Below are 19748 nucleotides of genomic sequence, written 5' to 3' on the forward strand. Positions count from 1 at the left end.
CTGAGAAATTTGGAGGGAATATTGTGGCCAGTGACCTTGTGGGGTTGAAGGGAACTCAGTTGTTACCATTGTCAGCTTAAAATCATCTTTACAAACTATAGGTTTTTGCATAGTGGTCGTCATCATGCATCTACTGTAGGTGTAGGCTATGTGTGTGGACAAAATAGTAATAATATTTATGGAATTAGGCCTATAACACGTAGGCCAATCCACACACTTTTTCTTTCATTAATCATTTACAACTTGCAAAGTGTAGCCTATAATAAGGGCTTAAATAAACTTGATTTGCAACCTACATCATTAGGCTGTGTGATAACTTTAAGTGGTTTAATTGCTACGTCAAAGTAATATTTTTCATTTCTATCTCAGGTCAACTCTGCTAAGGTAGATCATTTTACTTCAACAATATAATAAACTGTGTATAATACACATCCATGCGCAATACTGGGAAATGCGCATTTGATACGTTGAATGACCCGTCTAAACGCATGTAATAGCGTAACTTACGCTAGAGGGTGTCGTTTAACACGTTGTTCCTTGGTTCGCTTATAGATCTGTTCAGCGACAAGCGACACCCCTCGTGTATTCCCCAGGGGCCGTCCGTAGACCTAACGTCACTCAAGGGCGGTCCATTCTTCTTTTGAAGTAAGTGTGTGTGCATTCACTGCAGTGCCTCAAGCCTCTTCTCCTCCTTATCATCCTGCTGAAACTGAATCTCACTCTTTCTTTGCTGTCCTGAAAGCTGCTCGACATCTCTGCAACTTGCAACTGTGAAAACATGGCCTGCTCCCAACTTGGTAAGTTCTGTAATTGAGAGTTATTTGTTATTTTTTTGTCGTCTATAAAACGTAAAACTGTAGGCCTGCATCGTGATGAGTAAAGAGGCAGTGGCTAATGTTAGCCTGCACAGACGCAAAACGTGGCTGGCTTGTGAAAGTTGCTCACGTCTTTAAACTTCACAGCCTGTAAACTTACACATCTCTCTCTCTGTTTCATCTGACAACTACCGCAGCACTTTTGAGCGTTTCAGACAAGACCGGACTGCTCGACTTTGCCAAAAGACTGGTTAACGTGGGTCTGTCTTTGGTTGCTTCTGGTGGCACAGCGAAAGCTCTGCGTGATGCTGGACTGATTGTAAGGTGGGTCATGAGTCATGACTCATATGTTCATATTTTATAAACTATATGGTGGTAGCCTACCGTTAGTAATAGGTAGGCATACAGTATGAATAAACTTGACTGCCAATCAGTGGCCAGTGGAAGTCACTTTGATGATATGTGGGCTGTGGCAAGGCATAACAAGGGTAGTTGTATTCTAGCACATTTCATTTTCAACAAGGTAATTAATATATTGTGTACTTTTCGCAAAAGAAAGGTATTATAGAAGGACATTTGAATTGAGCAAAAAAGATGGGGGAATAATGTAAAAATAGAAGATCATAGTTTCTCCCATTTTGTTGCAGGGATGTGTCGGAGCTGACTGGACACCCAGAGATGCTGGGAGGCCGGGTGAAGACTCTGCATCCTGCAGTCCATGCAGGTATACTGGCCAGGGACACTCAGTCGGACACAGCAGACATGGAGAAGCTGGGATACAGCTTGGTCAGGTAGAACTTCAATGCTCTCTGTAAAACGGTCTGCTCTTTCTGCATAAGCAGGTTCTTTGACAGCTAGCTAGTATTTTTAACAACACATTTAAACGGTTGATTGATCCACAACATTGAAAGCGTGGATGGATATGATTATGTTGGGTATATTACATTGAGAGTGTGGGGAAAGCACTATAAAATAGACACTCATGTCAAACATGTGATCTTGGTGTATCACAATTAGATCTTGAGCAAAGTTGGTAGCGGAGTACTGGCTGTGGTGTTGAGTCACGGAGGCATGCCTAACAAATTAACTTAGTGGTTAATTGAAAGACTGCTGCCCCTACAAGCACACCTTGTGACTCTTCTTGTTCAGCCCTAGAGTAGGCCCATTCCCAACTTGTGGGAATCCCGGGTGAGGATATTGGAAGTGCCAAATAACCAATTAAGACCCGATGCCAATTCTACGAATACTTTCTAAACCAGTAGTTCTTTCAAGATTTGAAAATAAATGGCAGATGTACAATCGAAATACAATTGAATATGTTTGAATAGCCATTGCAAAAATACAAAATTACAGATACTTTCCCGGTTTCAATGGGATAATATGCAAAACACTAACACTAAGCATAATATAACATTAATATTGCAGAATTAATTGTAAGAAAATTACAGTATTCTTTCTTTAAAACTCTTATGTTGTGATACTGATAAATAAGAACTATACTGGTTTCCATTGATCCAATCCGGAACACAATAGAAAAACATGGTTCACGGTGGGCCACCAAAACCTTTTTTGATTTTTAAGCGAGCCCTGCCTGATCCACATACGTTTGGGTACCTTGAGGTAACCGATCCATACAGGAGCTTCTTTGTTTGATGAGTGCATGTGGAGGAGGGTGGGTTATCGGGTTGGTTGCTTGTTTGAGTAATATTATCACGTGACCCCATAAGTCTCAATGGCTTTTTGAACTGATTCACTTTATTCAGAGTTCTCACTAAAATGGACATCTAACAAAGTTGGACAACATTTTGATGATGATCGTGTCAGTATTCCTGAACATGAATATCCCTTCCTAAGCTAAAATCTGAAAGAACTGTGACAACATGGGGAAACATTTTCTGGATTGGACCACGTTGATTATTGCACCTCTGCTGAGAAATGTTTGCACTTTTGCACCTCAATGATTGGAGGATTCAATGTATTGTGAACAGCTCCGCACAACAATGGTGGAGCAGCTTTAACATGCAAAACACCAGTAGATTCTCCATTGAATGCACAATTTGTATTGGCCAATCACAGCTTTCTGGGAAAGCTAATGAACTACCTTTTGAAATTTAAATGAATTGTTAAACCATTGTTTATTTGAACCATAACGGGGTGATGCAGGACCTTGAATCATCTTGTCAGTCTAAACTTTATTTCTCAAATAATTTCTGCCTCGCTCGCTGTTCATTATTCCTTACTTAATACTACATGTTGTAGCACAATATAAGTGTAAACTCTGTTTGTGCCGGTCCTTACAGGGTTGTGGTGTGTAACCTCTATCCATTTGTGAAGACTATCTCTAGCCCCAATGTTGCAGTGGAAGATGCGGTGGAGCAGATTGATATTGGTGAGTAGTGATGTATAGAGAGATGCATGTGAGCTTGTACTGCACTAGAAGCTTTCACGCCTGTGGCGTGCTCACGTCTAATGCCACGCATCCGCGTTGTTTCTCAGTGAATATCGTGTGTCCGACACAAAGCGTACATTTTGAACGAAGGCAGACAGCGATGTGTCTTTGGCCACGGACCATGTTTCTGTGCTCAACACAATTGCATCATAGAAAGGGAAACTGCAAAAGCTGGCCCTGCTGTGGGAAAGTAAAGCTGTGTGTGGTTGTAAACACGGAGGTAAAGTCAGTGACTTATCACAGTCACAACGCACAGGCGAAAACAGCATTTCCGCTTACTCTGCATACGTGACGGTCTATGACTTGGCAACCCGAACTGTGCACGAAGTTATGCATGCACAACTTCTCAATTGTATGTATAGATTTAGATGGATATAATGTTGTGTGTTCTGTGTTCCTAGGTGGTGTGACTCTGCTCAGAGCAGCAGCTAAGAACCATGCCCGTGTCACTATTGTGTGTGACCCTGCTGACTACTCATTGGTTGCCACAGAGATGGAGGGTTCAGATGGCAATGATACAACCCATGAAACACGCAGGACGTTGGCCCTCAAAGTAACAACATTGAAACTGTTAAAATGTTGTCTTTGTTTTTATCTTCAGTCTTTGTCATTGCTTTGGCATATTTTCATGCAAGAGGAGATTTTTGTAAAGGGGTACTTTGAACCTGCAGATTGTGTGTGTACTATATATGCACTGTATTGTAGTGCATGTAAATGCACATTGTACTGTGCTTTGGATAAAAGGCACTAGAAATTCAGAAACTTAAGTAGGTCAGTGGCTCTGGTTCAAAAGTCAGTGGATTTGGTCTGCCTTCAAATAATCAATTGTGACCAAGTAATACTACTGAGCCTTTTATAATGGATGGACCTCAGTCATAAGGTGCACCGACTGACCCTGAGGAATTTTAGCCCCCCTCTTCATTTACTCTATTTTTTATTGTGTTTGCCCTAGAGTGAGAGGGGGGGGGGGCGCAAACCAAAGTCCTAGACAGAACTTTATCGCTAGTGTAGAGCCAGTTTATCTCCTGCCTTTCTACCTCTGACCTTTCACCTCTTGGTTTACCCATAAGCTGCATGTTGAGCAGAATGGATACATTTTAACTCTGTCCACCCCCCTGCTAATTTGGCCTATATCTGTATAAATGGTACACAACAGAGAAGCAATTTATTTGTAACAAACCCGTCTGTCTAAGCTAAATCACCAACTGGTAATATCAAATGACTAAAAGTTGATACATTGATACTACAGCCTCAGCTGTAGTAGACCACAATACCACAATAGCCTGTTCTTTGTGAACAGAAAACGTTCTATGCTTTCCTACTCAGGCCTTTACGCACACGGCACAGTACGATGATGCCATCTCCGAGTACTTCCGTGGCCAGTATAGCTGTGGGGTTTCCCAGCTGTCCCTACGCTATGGCATGAACCCCCACCAAGCACCTGCTCAGCTGTACACACTGCGGCCTTCTCTCCCCCTCACAGGTACAGTATGGACTCAAATGTACCTGTGTTTCTGTTCAGTGCACCAAACATAAAAACTAAACTTTGCTTAGAAAACGTAGACTTTCTGCATGATGATGATAATGATTAAAGAATATGCCTGTCACAATTATTACATAATCACCCAATCACAATTATTTGAGATAATCGCAATTATTTTTGCATAATCGTTATTTTTGCATAATCGTCAGTTGTTTCCATGTTGAAAAATGTCCATACATTTTTCAAAAATCTACAAGCTCACTCAGAACGTGTTGTAAGCTTGTAGATCAACTATTTTGTACAATTAAAAAAAAGTTAAAATCTTAAATGTCATTATCATTCCCTTTCCTAGTGGTCAATGGCTCTCCTGGCTTTATCAACCTGTGTGATGCACTCAATGCCTGGCAACTGGTCAGAGAATTAAAGACAGCCTTGGGCATGGCTGCTGCAGCCTCCTTCAAACATGTCAGCCCTGCTGGTAAGATAAACGCTGGCAATGCCATGAGATAAGTGCACATTTCACCCTATAAGCAAAGATGCATATTACTAATGGAAGACATTCAGTAAATAAATTCATGCATTTCTTCCTTTTGCGGTAAAGGTGCTGCTGTGGGAGTTCCTCTTAGTGAGGAGGAAGCCAAAGTGTGCATGGTGAATGATTTGCTGAAGGACCTCACACCGCTGGCCACAGCTTACGCCAGGGCTAGAGGTCAGAAAATACCAAATCTAATAGAGCCAGAGCGATGCCAGATTTTGGTCATATGACAACATATACGCAAAAACAAATAATTGATAGATAACTGTTGTCAAAGAACTTATATATAACCAATATATCAACCAAAATTATATTTCGTTCCGGCTCTAAAAGTGCTGGCTACTTGAGCAGACCTTTTTGTTTTGTGTACCGGTATTCCTGTTTTGAACTTATCCTGACTCTCCTTTAGGTTCAGACAGGATGTCATCTTTTGGAGACTTCATTGCTCTCTCAGATGTGTGTGATGTCCCCACCGCCAGGATCATATCCAGAGAGGTTAGATTTCATTATGTTCATTGTCCTACCTAGACCATACATGTGCAACTGGCGGCCCGGGGCCCACATGTGGCTCCCACCTTCACTTAATGTGGCCCACAGGTTAATATCGGAATCCATCTATTAATTTAGCGGTCGCTCCCCCGCTGTCTATTTCACTCGGTCGCTGTCTTTCAGAATACTTCCTTAGTATAGAGCAAGACAGCTGCTCGCTTTGTGCGCCTCCTCACGATGCACGAACAGCCTCACGGAACCTAGTGCCACGCAGCCCTGTCCTCCAACCTCAATCTGCCCCGCATTACACACGCCAAACATTCTAACATTCATCTTAATTAAATTTGCGTCAAAAACAACTATTCATATATTCAGAACGGGTAAGGACTAGTACTTATATATTATTGAATATGCTGTTCCAATTCCAAACATGTCCCGCTTTAATTACTTCAGTCTATATTGGGTAGTATTACAATATTTTTTTATGTCCAATGCATTTGTATTTAGTTCATAAATGTAACATAACTATAACTAAATGCATTATCAGGATTGGAATTTGACAGGCTTACAAATGCATTGAAAAATAAACTGCATAGAAAGTGGTTATCCAGGTGACAACCTGCTGCTGCCTGGTGATTGATTTCAGGTGTCTGATGGCATCATTGCCCCTGGATATGAAGAAGAGGCCCTCAGGATCCTCTCTAAGAAGAAGAACGGCAACTACTGTGTACTTCAGGTGGGAAACAAAATGATGATTTCCTGTATGGTGGTTTATTAATTTGGAGATGTGGTGTTTTGTTAAAGAGCATTCTTCCTCTCTTAGATGGACCCAGACTATGTGCCTGATGAGACTGAGGTGAGAGTGTTGTTTGGTCTCTATCTCAAGCAGAAGAGAAACGGAGCCCTCATTGATAAGGAGCGCTTCAGCAACGTTGTTTCCAAGGGCTCAGTGAGTATTTGATTCCATGTACAGCAGTGGTTTTCAAAACGCATTCATGTCAAGGCACCCCAGGCCAAATTAACATGTTTTTGGCTGCAGACCTCTCATTTGAAAAGATTTGGTGCCAGGGACCCTCATGAATAAGATTTGTGTTAACAATTTTCACAACTCACGGCTAGAAATTCGTTTCAACCAATCAGATTGCTTCCTCAAAACAACCTGTTGTATAATTGCCATTATCATGGCAGTCTACAGTATTGTCAATCATGAGCCTATTTGTTTCTTTGTCCCAATCAGCTCTCTGAGAACGCTGTGAGAGACCTCATCGTGGCCAGCATTGCTGTCAAGTACACCCAGTCCAACTCTGTCTGCTATGCAAAGGATGGACAGGTACATATTACCGTAATGATGCCTTTGACTATCAAAGGGTAAGGAATCAGAGGAGTAAGGAAAACAAGAAATCGTGTGTATTTTTCCCCCCTCTTCTTTTTTTTTTAAACAGGTAATTGGCATTGGCGCAGGTCAGCAGTCTCGCATCCACTGCACTCGGCTTGCGGGCGACAAAGCAGATAACTGGTGGCTGAGACATCATCCACGTGTTCTCGGCATGAAGTTCCGCAGTGGTGTGAAGCGGGCAGAAATGGCCAACGCTATTGACCAGTATGTCAGTGGCACCATCGGAGAAGTACGGGGCCAACAAACACGCATGAACACAGAAACATACTTCACAGAATGGATGGGCAAGCGAGATGGAATTTTAGGATTGGCATGTCCTAGAGTAGACGCATTTATGTCACGGCCAAATTAAATTAAAGCATGATGATGAGATATGTGAACAATCAGTCCTGGTTTGTCTATTGCACTTGAAGGTGAACATAGTCAGAGCTCATTTAGTTAGCACATCAGATCAGATCTGATGTGCTAACGGACTAGTCAGAGCTCAAACAGACTCGACGAAGCCACTCGTTGCGTGTTCGTTTTCTGGCCAGCACTGTTCCCTGGCTCCAACATGGCGCCATCTTTGATCTGATCCGACATCTAACCACCAAGAAACGCATTTTCCATTTTGACTGTGATATACCGGTAATTACATATCCCCTTAATCAAATCATAGCATTTAACACTTGCTAAAGACGTCCTCTCAAATAAAACCGTGGGGTGCCTCAGGCGTGTGTGTCTTTAGGTCATTTTTTATTCTATAAAACGGGATCGCTGAAATCATTTTATATTTATTTATCGGCCGTTGCTAGTCAACGCCTTTATTTTATTCTGAAAATTTCCCAGGCAAAAGTGTTAACGGTATGTTTTGAATTGTGGCAGGGCCCGGACCTGGAGTTGTGGAAGTCTATGTTTGAGGAGGTTCCTGAGCCACTGGCAGAGACTGAAAAGAGGAACTGGATAAGCTCTCTCCAGGCCGTGGCTCTCAGCTCTGATGCTTTCTTCCCGTTCAGAGACAATGTAGACCGAGCTAAACGGGTAAGCAACTCAATTTGCAGGCACTCAAAGAAAAGTCCAGAGCATGAGACATTAGATTTGTTATTGTTTTCATACCTGTACTGTAATCTATCTCACAACACTGTATTGTACTGTACTGTAAGGTAAGGTAAGGTAATTTTATTTATAGAGCGCCTTTCAAAACAGTTGTTACAAGGTGCTGTACAATAAAATAAAAGGAATAAAATAAGAACATTTCAATCAAAAGTAAACTAACAATGAAATAAGAAACAGAGCAGCAAAGACGGTACCTAGAAATAGATAAGATAAAACAATACATAGAAATCACTGGAGCAAGCCAAAATGTTTGCGGTACAAATGCGTTTTCAGTAGTTTCTTAAAGATCTCAACAGACACAGCGTTTCTCAAGCAGAGTGGTAAATCATTCCACAGTGTGGGTGCAACAAATTTGAAAGCTCGATCTCCTTTGGTTCGCAGCTTAGTGGCGGGGATAATGAGAACCTTTGTCTGAAGACCTAAGTTGTCTCATATTCACCTTGGGGTGCACCAGTTCACTTAAATAAATTGGGCCCAGCCCATGAAGAGATTTATAAGTAATTAATACATTTTTAAATTGAATTCTGGAGTCGATAGGAAGCCAATGCAAGGCTGTAAGCACAGGAGTGATATGTGACCTCCTTTGTGTGTTAGTTAGCAGTCTAGCAGCCGCATTCTGCACAAGTTGGAGGCGGTAAATAGAGGAGCGACTCAATGGCTACGTTTACATGAGCAGTTAAATCCCCTTTTCATTCCGAATAGAAGTTCAATCCTATTAAACGTTGTTATGTAAACGCCTACAAAAACTTACATCCGAATGAAAATGCTCGATGCGATCTAAAAACCATTCCGATGTCACTGGCCGGATTACTCCGATGTTCAATGCGATTGAAAGAAAATTGGACTCGTGTATACACTGCTTCGGATGTAAATTCATTCTGGTCTTTCTGAGCATGCTCATTTCCATTGCGCTCCAACTCCAAGGCGCTCATAAGCCTCATATCCATGGCGCGCCGAGGAGTTTGCACATAGAGCGCGTTATTTCGTGCATTTTGTGTGTGTGTGTGTGTGTGTGTGTGTGTGTGTGTGTGTGTGTGTGTTCAACGGTCTCTCTCACACTCTCTCTCTCTCTCTCAAAAATAATGAGCGACCTGATACAATGATAATCAGTGTGTTGCGTGCCCTGGCCGTGCTGTAGATAATAAAGTAGGCTACACATAAAAACGAGATGATCACCTTCCCAGCGGAGAAGGGGAACCGCAGCAGGTGGGGGAAAAAAGACGGTAAACATAATATGTATGTCCGTCCCTATCCAAGCAGCATCCTCAAAACTACTGCGGAATGAAATGATGGGATTTCAAAGTGTCGTCTTTCGTCTGAAAGTCACAATGAATGAACTGCCTATATTTTATGTGTCCAACAGATGGCGTAGTTTCACGTGAATTAACATGTATCATGTCTTCTATCACTTCTCCATATAAACACTCATTCGGAATGACCATTTCCCATGTAAACTCGCCGCAAAAAACATTACATCGGATGTATTTTATTCTGAAGTATTTATTCGGAATGATCACCCTTCATGTAAACGTAGCCACTGTTGTAAACAAAGAGTTACAATAGTCCAGGCGAGACGAAATAAAAGCGTGGATAAGTTTTTCCAGGTCTTGTGGTGTTAGTAAAGTTTTAATTTTAGCAATGTTTCTCAGCTGGAAAAAACATGTTTGGACAACCTTTTTTACGTGTGCTTCGAAACTCATTTTGTGATCAAAAAGAACACCTAGGTTTTTTGATACCTTAGTATAATTTGCTGTAACAGCCAAAGACTGCTGAATTTCACAGTGGGTGCTCTCTGGACCTATAATTAGGATCTCAGTCTTGTCAGGGTTCAACTGTAAAAGGTTTTGGGACATCCAGTCCTTAATGGAATTAAGACATTCTTTTAAAATAGATAAATTAGAATGCTGAGAGGTTTTAAAAGAAAAATACAATTGTGTGTCATCAGCATAACAATGATAAGAAAAACTGTACTGTACTGTAATGCCTTTACTCAAGTATGGACTGTATAACTACTATAGAGCGTCGCAGTCGCATAGACTTTTCAAAAAATATTTATTTATTGACGTGTACGCCGTGGACAAAGCCAACTCTTGTTGTGACAAATCATGACGATAAACACAATGTTTTGGGCAGATCAAATAATTGGTAAGAAGAAGAAAAAGGCAGGGTACTTCTTACTATTTGATCGGCCCAAAACATTGTGTTTATTGTCCTGTTTTGTCGCAACAAGAGTTGGCTTTGTCCGGCGTAAACTTCTATAAATAAATACTTTTTGAAATGTCTATGGGGAATTATTTCCTGGGCCCTCGTCGTTCTGAAAGGGGGCGGGACTGCGACGCTCTATAATACGGGGGATTTAACCCTAAATAGCGGCTTGTGTTGTGTAACTGACCTTGTTGATTTCCCCCACCCCTCTTGTCTCTGTAGAGTGGTGTTGAATACATTGCTGCCCCGGCTGGCTCCGCAGCCGACGAGGTGGTTATTAATGCCTGTAACGAGCAGGGCATCACTCTGGTGCACCACAACCTACGTCTCTTCCACCACTGAACATCTCCCCACTATTCGTCCTGAACTGCTGCCATTCGTTTTTCTTCTGCTTTTGCAACATTTCCTTAGACATTCCTAATCTTAACGCTAAGATGCACAAACACACCTAGTTACATTCCTGATAACTGTTACTGATCATTCAAAGCAATGTTCTGCCAAGAAATGTAGAATAAATTTTCTTAGTACTTGTGTACTTGTTTTGTTTTTTTTACCTCTGGCTAAGGGGATAGTACTTTTTGTGCAGTTAAACAGTATATAGGGTTTGTAATGCTGATGTAAAGGTCAGTAGAATAATACAATATAATAATATTACTAATGTTTATTACACTGCTTGGAATGCTTGATTCTGATTGATCAATCGCTGAATTCAGCTGTGTGTTATTTCTTGATAGTGGCCGCTCCGCTCTAACAGACTGCTGCCTAATCAAAGCCTCAGAGCATCTGCTGCACTGCTTGGATTTTGTGCTGTATCCAACATGACAGCCATGTAAACAAAGGTAACAAGACTACTCGCCCCGTTTCTGTTTTCCTCCCAGAATTTTCCCCAGTGAGGGGTGAGAGAGGCTGGACAGCAGACGGCTGCAGGACTTTGAATTTCTCTAACTATAAACTTTCATGACAGCAGAACAGACTAAGTAGAAATATAATTTATGAAAAGCTACTACAGTGAAGTCTGTTCACAGAAGTTGTTGTAGGATATGTGGGGATTATCTGACGAGGTACCATTTGAGGGGGCAAAACCTTACATATACTAAATAATACTAAATTGTTTATAGGTTCAATATAAGTCAAATAATACAGCCTTTACACAGGAGTATCTTTTTATATTTTTCCAAAAAGAATACAAACAGCCAATAGCATTGGCTATCCCCCTCACTGGGGAAAATTCCGGGAGGAAAAACGCGCAAGCACCGGGGCGAGTAGTCCAGTATTCGTAAACAAACACGATGTCATTTACAACTAAATGTAAATCTAAAGAATGTTTTCGAACACATTCGAAGCGAGAAATAGGCGATGCAGTACCCAAAAATGGATTCCATTTGATCACCACTTACTTCCTTGTTTTCGACTGTGTTGCACTCTGTGGGGGCAACTTGTGGCTAATGACCCTGTCAGTGATTTATCAGCATTGACCACCTAGCCATTCGTAATCCCTTGCATATCTTTTGACATTGCTATTGTGGTACATTAGTAACATGACACCTACAGTATTCAAGTTTGAGTATTTTACAACTTCATAAATCAAGGGATTCTTTTCGTCAACGGTAGCAAAAACTGGCACAGACTGTAACATACAAATAAGCTTGAATTCACACACTAGTTCAAACATTCACTTGCTACTAGCGCTTGTGTAAGGCAGCATTGATTGATTGATTGAAATATTTAGTTTGCAGAATTACAGTACATTTCAAGCTCAAACTCAATACAAAGACTGTTAACTGTGAGTGGACGACCCAATTAAGCATTACACTTGTTTACAACAGGGTCCACTGATAGGTATTTTCTATGCTTTTTGTATTTTGTGGGTGAATGATCAGTGATTCCTTTGACCTTTTTAATCTGGTTGCCCTGTGCTCCACTCATATGTAGACATTATTACTTCACGCTGTCTCAGTGTCTAGAACCCTGCATGTAACTGACCTTGAAGGCCGGGCGTTCCCTTATCAGCTCGTTGCCATAGCCGAGACTGCATGACAATTTATCCTTAAAAGCCGGGTGCCATGCATTGCCAACCTCTGTGCTCTTCCGGTTTAGGGTCTGTTGGTTGGCCAGTGATTGAATTATGAACTACAGGTCATTCCCAAAACTACATATCCCAATACATTGGTTAGATGCTCCTCTGTATTGCCATGTCTATTTTGTATCATTCTCCATTTTGAGTTAAGAAGTATAAATACCCAATGCCATTTTGAAACGGCATTGAGAGACCGCGTTGGACCGGCCCTGCGGGGTCTGTCTAATCTGATTGTAAATTATCATTATGCTGTATGTGAATCTCGTTCTGTCTCTCTGAATCAATATAAAATATGACTAAAACCCTCACTCTGAATGGATCTCTCGTCTGTGGTGAACTCAGGTAACATTTCGGTATTTATAAGGTAATTCTCCTAAAGTAACATTGTTTATATTGGCTATTTACTTAAAGTATCCTGGTAAAAGCTAAATATATATTGTAATTCGAAGTATTTTGAGAGTTCCGGTGTTTCGGTGATCTCAGCTCTGCTGTCGAAGCTATTTATAGTAACTATTTTAATACAGTCCTAAAGTAAAACATATGGTGGAAATATATCTATCATAATTATGTTCAATTCATCAAAACATTTAGAGAAGTACAAATAGACACTTCTATCTATATAGTTAAAGAACAGAACAGGAATTCATCAAAAAGGGATGGGGGGGGGGGGATTCAGATTTTACGGGGGCAGTTTCGTGCAGGCGTCCGTAGGTGCCCTTTGAGAGCGGTTTTGAAGGAGTCAAGGGATTCACATGTCTTGACTTTATGACTGTTGGTAGGGCGTTCCACATTTTGGTGGCATAGGAGCGAAAAGAATTTAGTCCCTTGTTTGTGCCGAATCTGGGTTTTACATGGTTTGTTGCACTCCCTCTGGTGTTGTGGGTGTGGACGTTTACATTAAGGAAGTATTTAGACAGGTACATGGGTATCTTCAGAGACTGCATTCATAAATGTCTTTCAAAAAATAATCTCTACCAGGCATGTGCTCATAAACAAAGTCTAGCTGGAGACATACAACAGTAACGATCAACTTCCACTAGAGGGGGCTACACTACACAATAACAGTGGAAAAGAGTCACTGAAGACAATGTGATTGATTGATTGATTGAAATATTTATTAACAGTTTGTAGAATTTACAGTACATTTTAAGCACAAACTCAATACAAAGACTGTTAACTGTGAGTGGACGACCCAATTAAGCATTACACTTGTTTACAACAGGGTCCACATTGTTCAATTCATCAAAGATAATAAAATCAGTTAGGGCCGGCCTATTTGTGATCAATAAATGTGTGATAAAAATAGCCTCGAGTACCCCTTTTTCCCCTCACTGTATATGTTTCTTTCCCCTTTTTTACCTCCTTTATGATGAATTCCTGTTCTGTTCTTTGGCTATATTGAAGTGTCTATTTGTACGTCTCTTGTAAATTTGTATTGAGTTGTGCTTGAAATGTACTGTAATTCTGCAAACTGTTAATACATAAATCAATCAATCAAAAGTAACACAAATTCAAAATGATTTTCTTTTCCTTTTTTCATTCTCACGCAGACATGTGGATACCTGTTCTCTGTTTTGTGAGGAGGAGGCGCGCGTGCGGTGGGGGTTGTGTGGAAATTCCTTGTCAAACCAGTTTAACTGGACAGATGCTTCTCTTATTTCCAAAGACATACAGTAGTAGGGTTTACCTTGGCTTCATGACTTGTTAGTTCTGTATAGGTGTAGCCTAATTAAATTCTCCTTTAATATTAGGCTAATTGTTTTAAAAGCAATGTGAAATATATGTTGGTTCAGGATAGCCTACATTTTGTTTTGTTCTTATGATGCAGCATTGCAGCCGAATATCTAACCTTGTTTATTGATAATGAGATTTAGTTTTATTGTTACACTTGACAGAAACATGAATACACAGGACCTCAATGGAAATAATAATAATCCATGCTTTTGGGGGTTTATATTCTTTTAGCATCCGTATAGGCTATACAGGCGTATCCGCTGTGCTGTGCTGTGCATGTTGTGTTTCTTCTTTTTTGCAAACTGTTATAATAAAGTATTAAATCAATCAATCAATAAAAATAACATAAACAAAAAATATAAACTACCTAACATGTTCCAAAACAAGTGCAGGGTGAAATATGGGAGTGTTGTAGTAAAATGTGCATTCTGGTGACTGAGCAAGCTGTAACATGACAAGGGCTGTTTGAAGAATGTTGTCTAGAAAGAAATAAAGAAGCAGACGCTGTCATTGGCGGATGCTGTTGTCATTCGTTGGGTCACACCCAGCACCTGTGGGCGCACCAGGCAGGTATCGATGCAAATACGCACCGGGCGTGTCGCGCAGACCTCTACTTGGAGTTGGAAGTGAAGACGCTAGCTGGGTCGATCGATTTGGTGATTTTGGTCTGGTTGACCCAATATCAACTATATGGCCATAATGCAGCGGATCATGCGGATTGGTTTTGCACTGAGCCTTGGTAAGTCCCGCTCCGGCGGTCCCCGGCAAGACCTATTAATTAAACATGTTCTTGGTTGTGGTCTCATATAGGCCTACAAAATGTGTGCGCCACACCTATGGCTGCCCCATAACACTTCAATAATTGCTACAAATAACAATGAAGTTGTAGGCCTATTTGTTTAAATTGTTGATGCTTTTAGAACTGAAGATATTTGGTAAATTTTAGCAAGCAAGTGACACTGCAGGCACCTCAACAATAGTTCACAGCCGTTGCCTATAATGAGGTGATTGCGAACATTAATACATGCTGTTTAAAACACTGATATTACTAAGATATGTTTAGGTTGGTACCATTTTGCCTACATTCTGTTTGTCACTTATTGACAAACTGGTTGAGGGGGAGGGGGTTCCGTTAGGCCTTGGCCTGTAGGCCTGTTGAACGGAACTGAGGGTGGTTGAACTGGAATTCAAAATGCTACAGCAGGAATAGCCTAACAGTGTAGCCCATGTGCGCGCCTATAGTCTAGCTATAATTTGTTTAAAGGACGTTTACGATATTTTGTAACAAACTCAATAACAAACGATCCCCCTCAATATAGGCATAGGCTATTAAGAGAAATGGCCGATGATTAGATGGCTTGGAGAGATAACAGCCTTCATGTGAGGGACATCTATAGCACATTATCCCATGTATTATAGCCTAGGCTACTATCTATGTGTATAGGCTATATGTTTACCTCTGTTTCCATTTATGTTTACAGTGGTGTCAATGGCCGCGGCTCTCCAGGTAACAATTCCTCAAAAAGAGTATGAGTTTGCCAGAGGAGACAACATCACCCTGCCCTGCAAATTCGTGCCCAAGAACCCCACCAACCCACTCGTTATTGTCAGTTGGACTGCTGAGGGAGACAAACCTGGCGCTCCTGAGGTAGGGGTGTGTGTGTGTGCGTGTGTGTGTTTTGTTGTGCGAGTTACTCTGAAGGCCTGCAGATGCTGCTTAGCTCCATAATGGTGTCTAATCCCCATAAGAGACCTGACATTAACTGGGTTCAGGACCTGCAGACTAGAGTCGCATTAATTATTATTAATTATATATGTTTTTACAGATTAATGATTTAAAAATGATACATAGCCTACGTGTGTATGTATGCAGACATACACGTGCGGCCAGTCACTGGATCGGCATTAGGCAAAACGGCAGAATAGTCTACTTTTTTTTCTCCATGTTTGAATCCTGTGCCATCGAACAAGGCTTTGAATTGTTCATTCTTTAATGATCTGCTCTTCTTGCTATTCAACAGTCTCAGATCCTCACCTACTATTCCACGAGTAAGACTCTTGACATCAAAGAAAAGTATAATGGTCGTGTGACTTTGGACCATAACATTGCAACTGGAAAGGCCGACTTGAAGCTGAGCTTGATCACGTTGGCAGAGAACAGGGTGTTTGAGTGTCGAGTGTCGATCCCTAAGGACGATGAGGGCAAGCCAGCTGCCACCACACGATTGATAGTACTGGGTAATGGCCCGTAATATACCGTATTTTAAATCACCATCACATTCAAAGTGAATCCATTCCTAATTTTGTTGCAGTCAATGAATTCAGATGTGGATGGGATTAGATTTGAGGTGACTTATTCTTTACATTTATCAATCATAAGTTATACTCAAATCCCTCCTCATTCACTCATCCCACTCCGATTGTCTCATAATCTCTCATATTAATCACATGAAATGGTTCTTTTCATTTTGCCAGTGGCTCCATCCAAACCCATCTGTAAAATCGAGGGTTCAGCAGAGTTTGGCCAGAACATCAACCTGACTTGTGTGTCTGAAGAAGGCTCCCCAAAACCAACATATAAGTGGGAAACTCGGGATGTCAGGAATACACTTCGTGCTCCAGACCCGAGGACCACTGATAGTAAGTACAAACCTTGTGTAAGTTGTGTTTAATGTGCATGTGTTTGTGTCGGTTAAAATAACTAAGTATTTTACTGTTTAGTAAAGGAATATACTGTACCATGAAATATAACATTCAGGCACTAACTAATTGTCTCATTCTCAGAGGGAGGCATCTTGTCTCTTTTTAATCTCACCAAGGAAAGCTCTGGATACTACATTTGTACCTCTAGCAACAAGATCCGCGCTGCAACCTGCAACGTCACCGTTGCTGTCATGCCACGTGAGTGCAACTCCACCTAATTTAAAACCTCTGTCCTATGCTGTGTAGTGAAGACTGCCTCACTTGTGCCATTACATCCATTATGTATTTTCTGTTTACCAGGAAAAATATGCACCTTTACTTTTGGTTGCAGCCCTGTGTTCCACCACCTGATAAAAGTATAGTAGCTACAGGTGTATTCAGGGATACATTTTATCCTCGAGTAGTTTGTTGAAGCATCATTTAACGTGGGATGTGGGTGAATATTGAGTATGTTCCTGTAATCAGGATAGATTGTAGATGCCAATAAGACAAGGTTGCATTTATTTAAGTCACTCTGGTTGGTCAGATACTGTCGGTGACATGGGGTACAATGCTGCTGGAAGCTCTGCCCTGGTAAAAGCTGACGAAGTTGGAATTGTTCAGCATTAGTTATTTTTGGTAAACCTATTTAAGTTCCTTCTGCCTTAGTAGTAGGCTGACATCAAAGTATGACAAAACAGGGTTGAGAAAGGTTCCAATTAAGGCACTCGCTCAGTTGAGTTTAAAAAATCTCTTGAGCCGAAACGTATATATATTTTTTAATTTAATAAAAGCCATGATGTTTCCATTGTGCTTCGTTCCTTTAGCATCCATGAACATTGGCTCTACTGCGGGGATCATCGGTGGGGCCGTGGCAGCTTTAATTGTACTCATTATCGTCATCTACTGCTGCTGTTGCCGCAAGAAGGAGAAAGAGGAGGACTATGCCATGGGGTATGGCATGCTAACAAAACATGCACACAATTTATGTTGCCACCTGGATTCAGATTTAAGATAATTAGATATGAGGCTTTTGGCAGGCAGCATACAGGCAGGGCTGATACACAAATAGGAGAAGGAGAAGTAGTCCGCACACTGTTTCGTAGCTTGGGGAAGCTACGAAACAGTGTGTGGAACTGCGGACTACTTCGCCTTCTCCTGTACTTATCTTTTTGTTCAGCACCTGAACGTTTTTAGAGATGTGCGTGCTTTCCTTTGGATTCAGTTTCTGATACACAAATACACACACAACTACCACATGCCTGACTGGTCTGTGCTCCGTCTCCAGGGTTCGTGAAGAAGGCGAGTATCGTGACAAAGAGCAGCCTGAGAATGGAGAGAGACCCCATGTAGACAGGCTTGAGAGTGTTCGGAGTGACGATGAGTCCAGTGTGAGGAACGCCTCCAGCCGACAGGAAGAGCGAAGCGAGCGGGAATACGAACGCCGCAGCGACTATGACGACCGCCGCAGCGACTATGACGACCGGCGCAGTGACCACTCCGACCGACGTGATAAGTATAATGACCGCGACGACCGCCGCCGTGACGATGACCGTCGCTACGACGATGACCGCCGCTACGATGATGATGACCGCAGAGACCGCTCCTACAAAGATGATCGCTACGATGAGCCATATGACGAGGACGACCGCAGACCCCCCAAGGTGCCTTCCAAGCCATCCAGGGTGGAGTACGATGACTAAAATCCTAAATCCAGAAAATCAAACCTCTTATTTGGTCCATTGAACACATTGATGTGAGGAAGTAAAGGCTGCTACTACAGAACATAGCCTTACAGAAGAAAATGAATTAGTGTCTGTACTCTGTATTTGTCTGTTTCTCTTTTAAGGCTTTACTGTGAGAAACGTAGCTTTCAATCAAAGGGTTTGACTGTGTGTTGAGCACATACATCACATTGGAGGCTAGTTTAAGCCCTCTGTATAAACAAGCCTCCATTAATATACTGTACATTTTATGTTTGAACGTTTTATAAATGCATTGTGGTTTTTAAATGGAAGTTGCATTTGGTATTGGTATTTCATATGATCTGTGTGACTGCTTTGAAAATTCAATCTTCCTCCACTAGACCTCAGGCCAGTCGATATCATTACAAATGGGCCGCTACATCATGTTTTTAACATTATCAAATGTTTGTTCTCCTATGACTTAGAATTCAATGAATGAATTTATATTGTGAATAATTATACCATTCTTGCTTTGCTAAATCATGGTTATTTTTGTGTAGACTAATTTTGTGTTTAATGTTCTTGGAATGCAATAGTGCAATTTTAACATGTAAATAGACTATTTTATTTTTCTTTTATAAAGTTTTGAATTTTATTTAATTGGAAATGGATACAAATTCTAATGTAAATGAACTAGGTTACTATAGTGCCAAACAATTCAGCCTGTTTAATAATGGCTACAAATTATGCAAAATACATTTAAATACTTATTCACTTATTCAAATACATGTAACAGAAATACTGCCAGTATCAAATAATAAAGTTTGTCAAATAAAGCTGTTTGGAAAACAAGTTGTGTGAAGTTTGATGTCTTCAGAATAGGGATCATGTCCCTATATTGGCTTTTAACACTAGATGGCGCCACCATTATCTTTCTATAATATCGATAAACGAGTTAACTTTGACTTTTTAACTATTCTTCCTGTGCGCTTTTCTTTTCCTGTGATCATTTCAATCCAGAATTAATTATACATGTGACGTTTATAAGCAAATTAAAACAATCTCACTATTAATCAATCGTCTGCCGCATGCCCGTATCACGC

General features: G+C 41.0%; 2 protein-coding genes across 2 annotated transcripts; both read left to right on the forward strand.

Annotated features, from left to right (window-relative positions):
• Positions 1-566: 566 nt before the first annotated feature.
• On the forward strand, positions 567-10982 carry atic (5-aminoimidazole-4-carboxamide ribonucleotide formyltransferase/IMP cyclohydrolase). The gene is made up of 15 exons (XM_083793322.1): positions 567-797; positions 1013-1139; positions 1463-1606; positions 3116-3204; positions 3666-3817; positions 4591-4747; positions 5100-5225; positions 5349-5456; positions 5692-5777; positions 6418-6507; positions 6595-6720; positions 7009-7101; positions 7214-7396; positions 8032-8187; positions 10690-10982. The coding sequence occupies exons 1-15, from the start codon at positions 779-781 to the stop codon at positions 10807-10809; spliced, it is 1776 nt and encodes a 591-aa protein (XP_083649448.1). The 5' UTR covers positions 567-778; the 3' UTR covers positions 10810-10982.
• A 3831-nt stretch (positions 10983-14813) lies between these two features.
• gpa33a (glycoprotein A33 (transmembrane), paralog a) lies at positions 14814-19491 on the forward strand. The gene is made up of 7 exons (XM_083791696.1): positions 14814-15017; positions 15760-15926; positions 16300-16516; positions 16754-16918; positions 17063-17179; positions 17788-17914; positions 18249-19491. The coding sequence occupies exons 1-7, from the start codon at positions 14969-14971 to the stop codon at positions 18661-18663; spliced, it is 1257 nt and encodes a 418-aa protein (XP_083647822.1). The 5' UTR covers positions 14814-14968; the 3' UTR covers positions 18664-19491.
• Positions 19492-19748: the final 257 nt, after the last annotated feature.

Source organism: Protomyctophum parallelum (genome assembly GCF_964188405.1).
Source record: "Protomyctophum parallelum genome assembly, chromosome: 2".
NCBI lineage: Eukaryota > Metazoa > Chordata > Actinopteri > Myctophiformes > Myctophidae > Protomyctophum > Protomyctophum parallelum.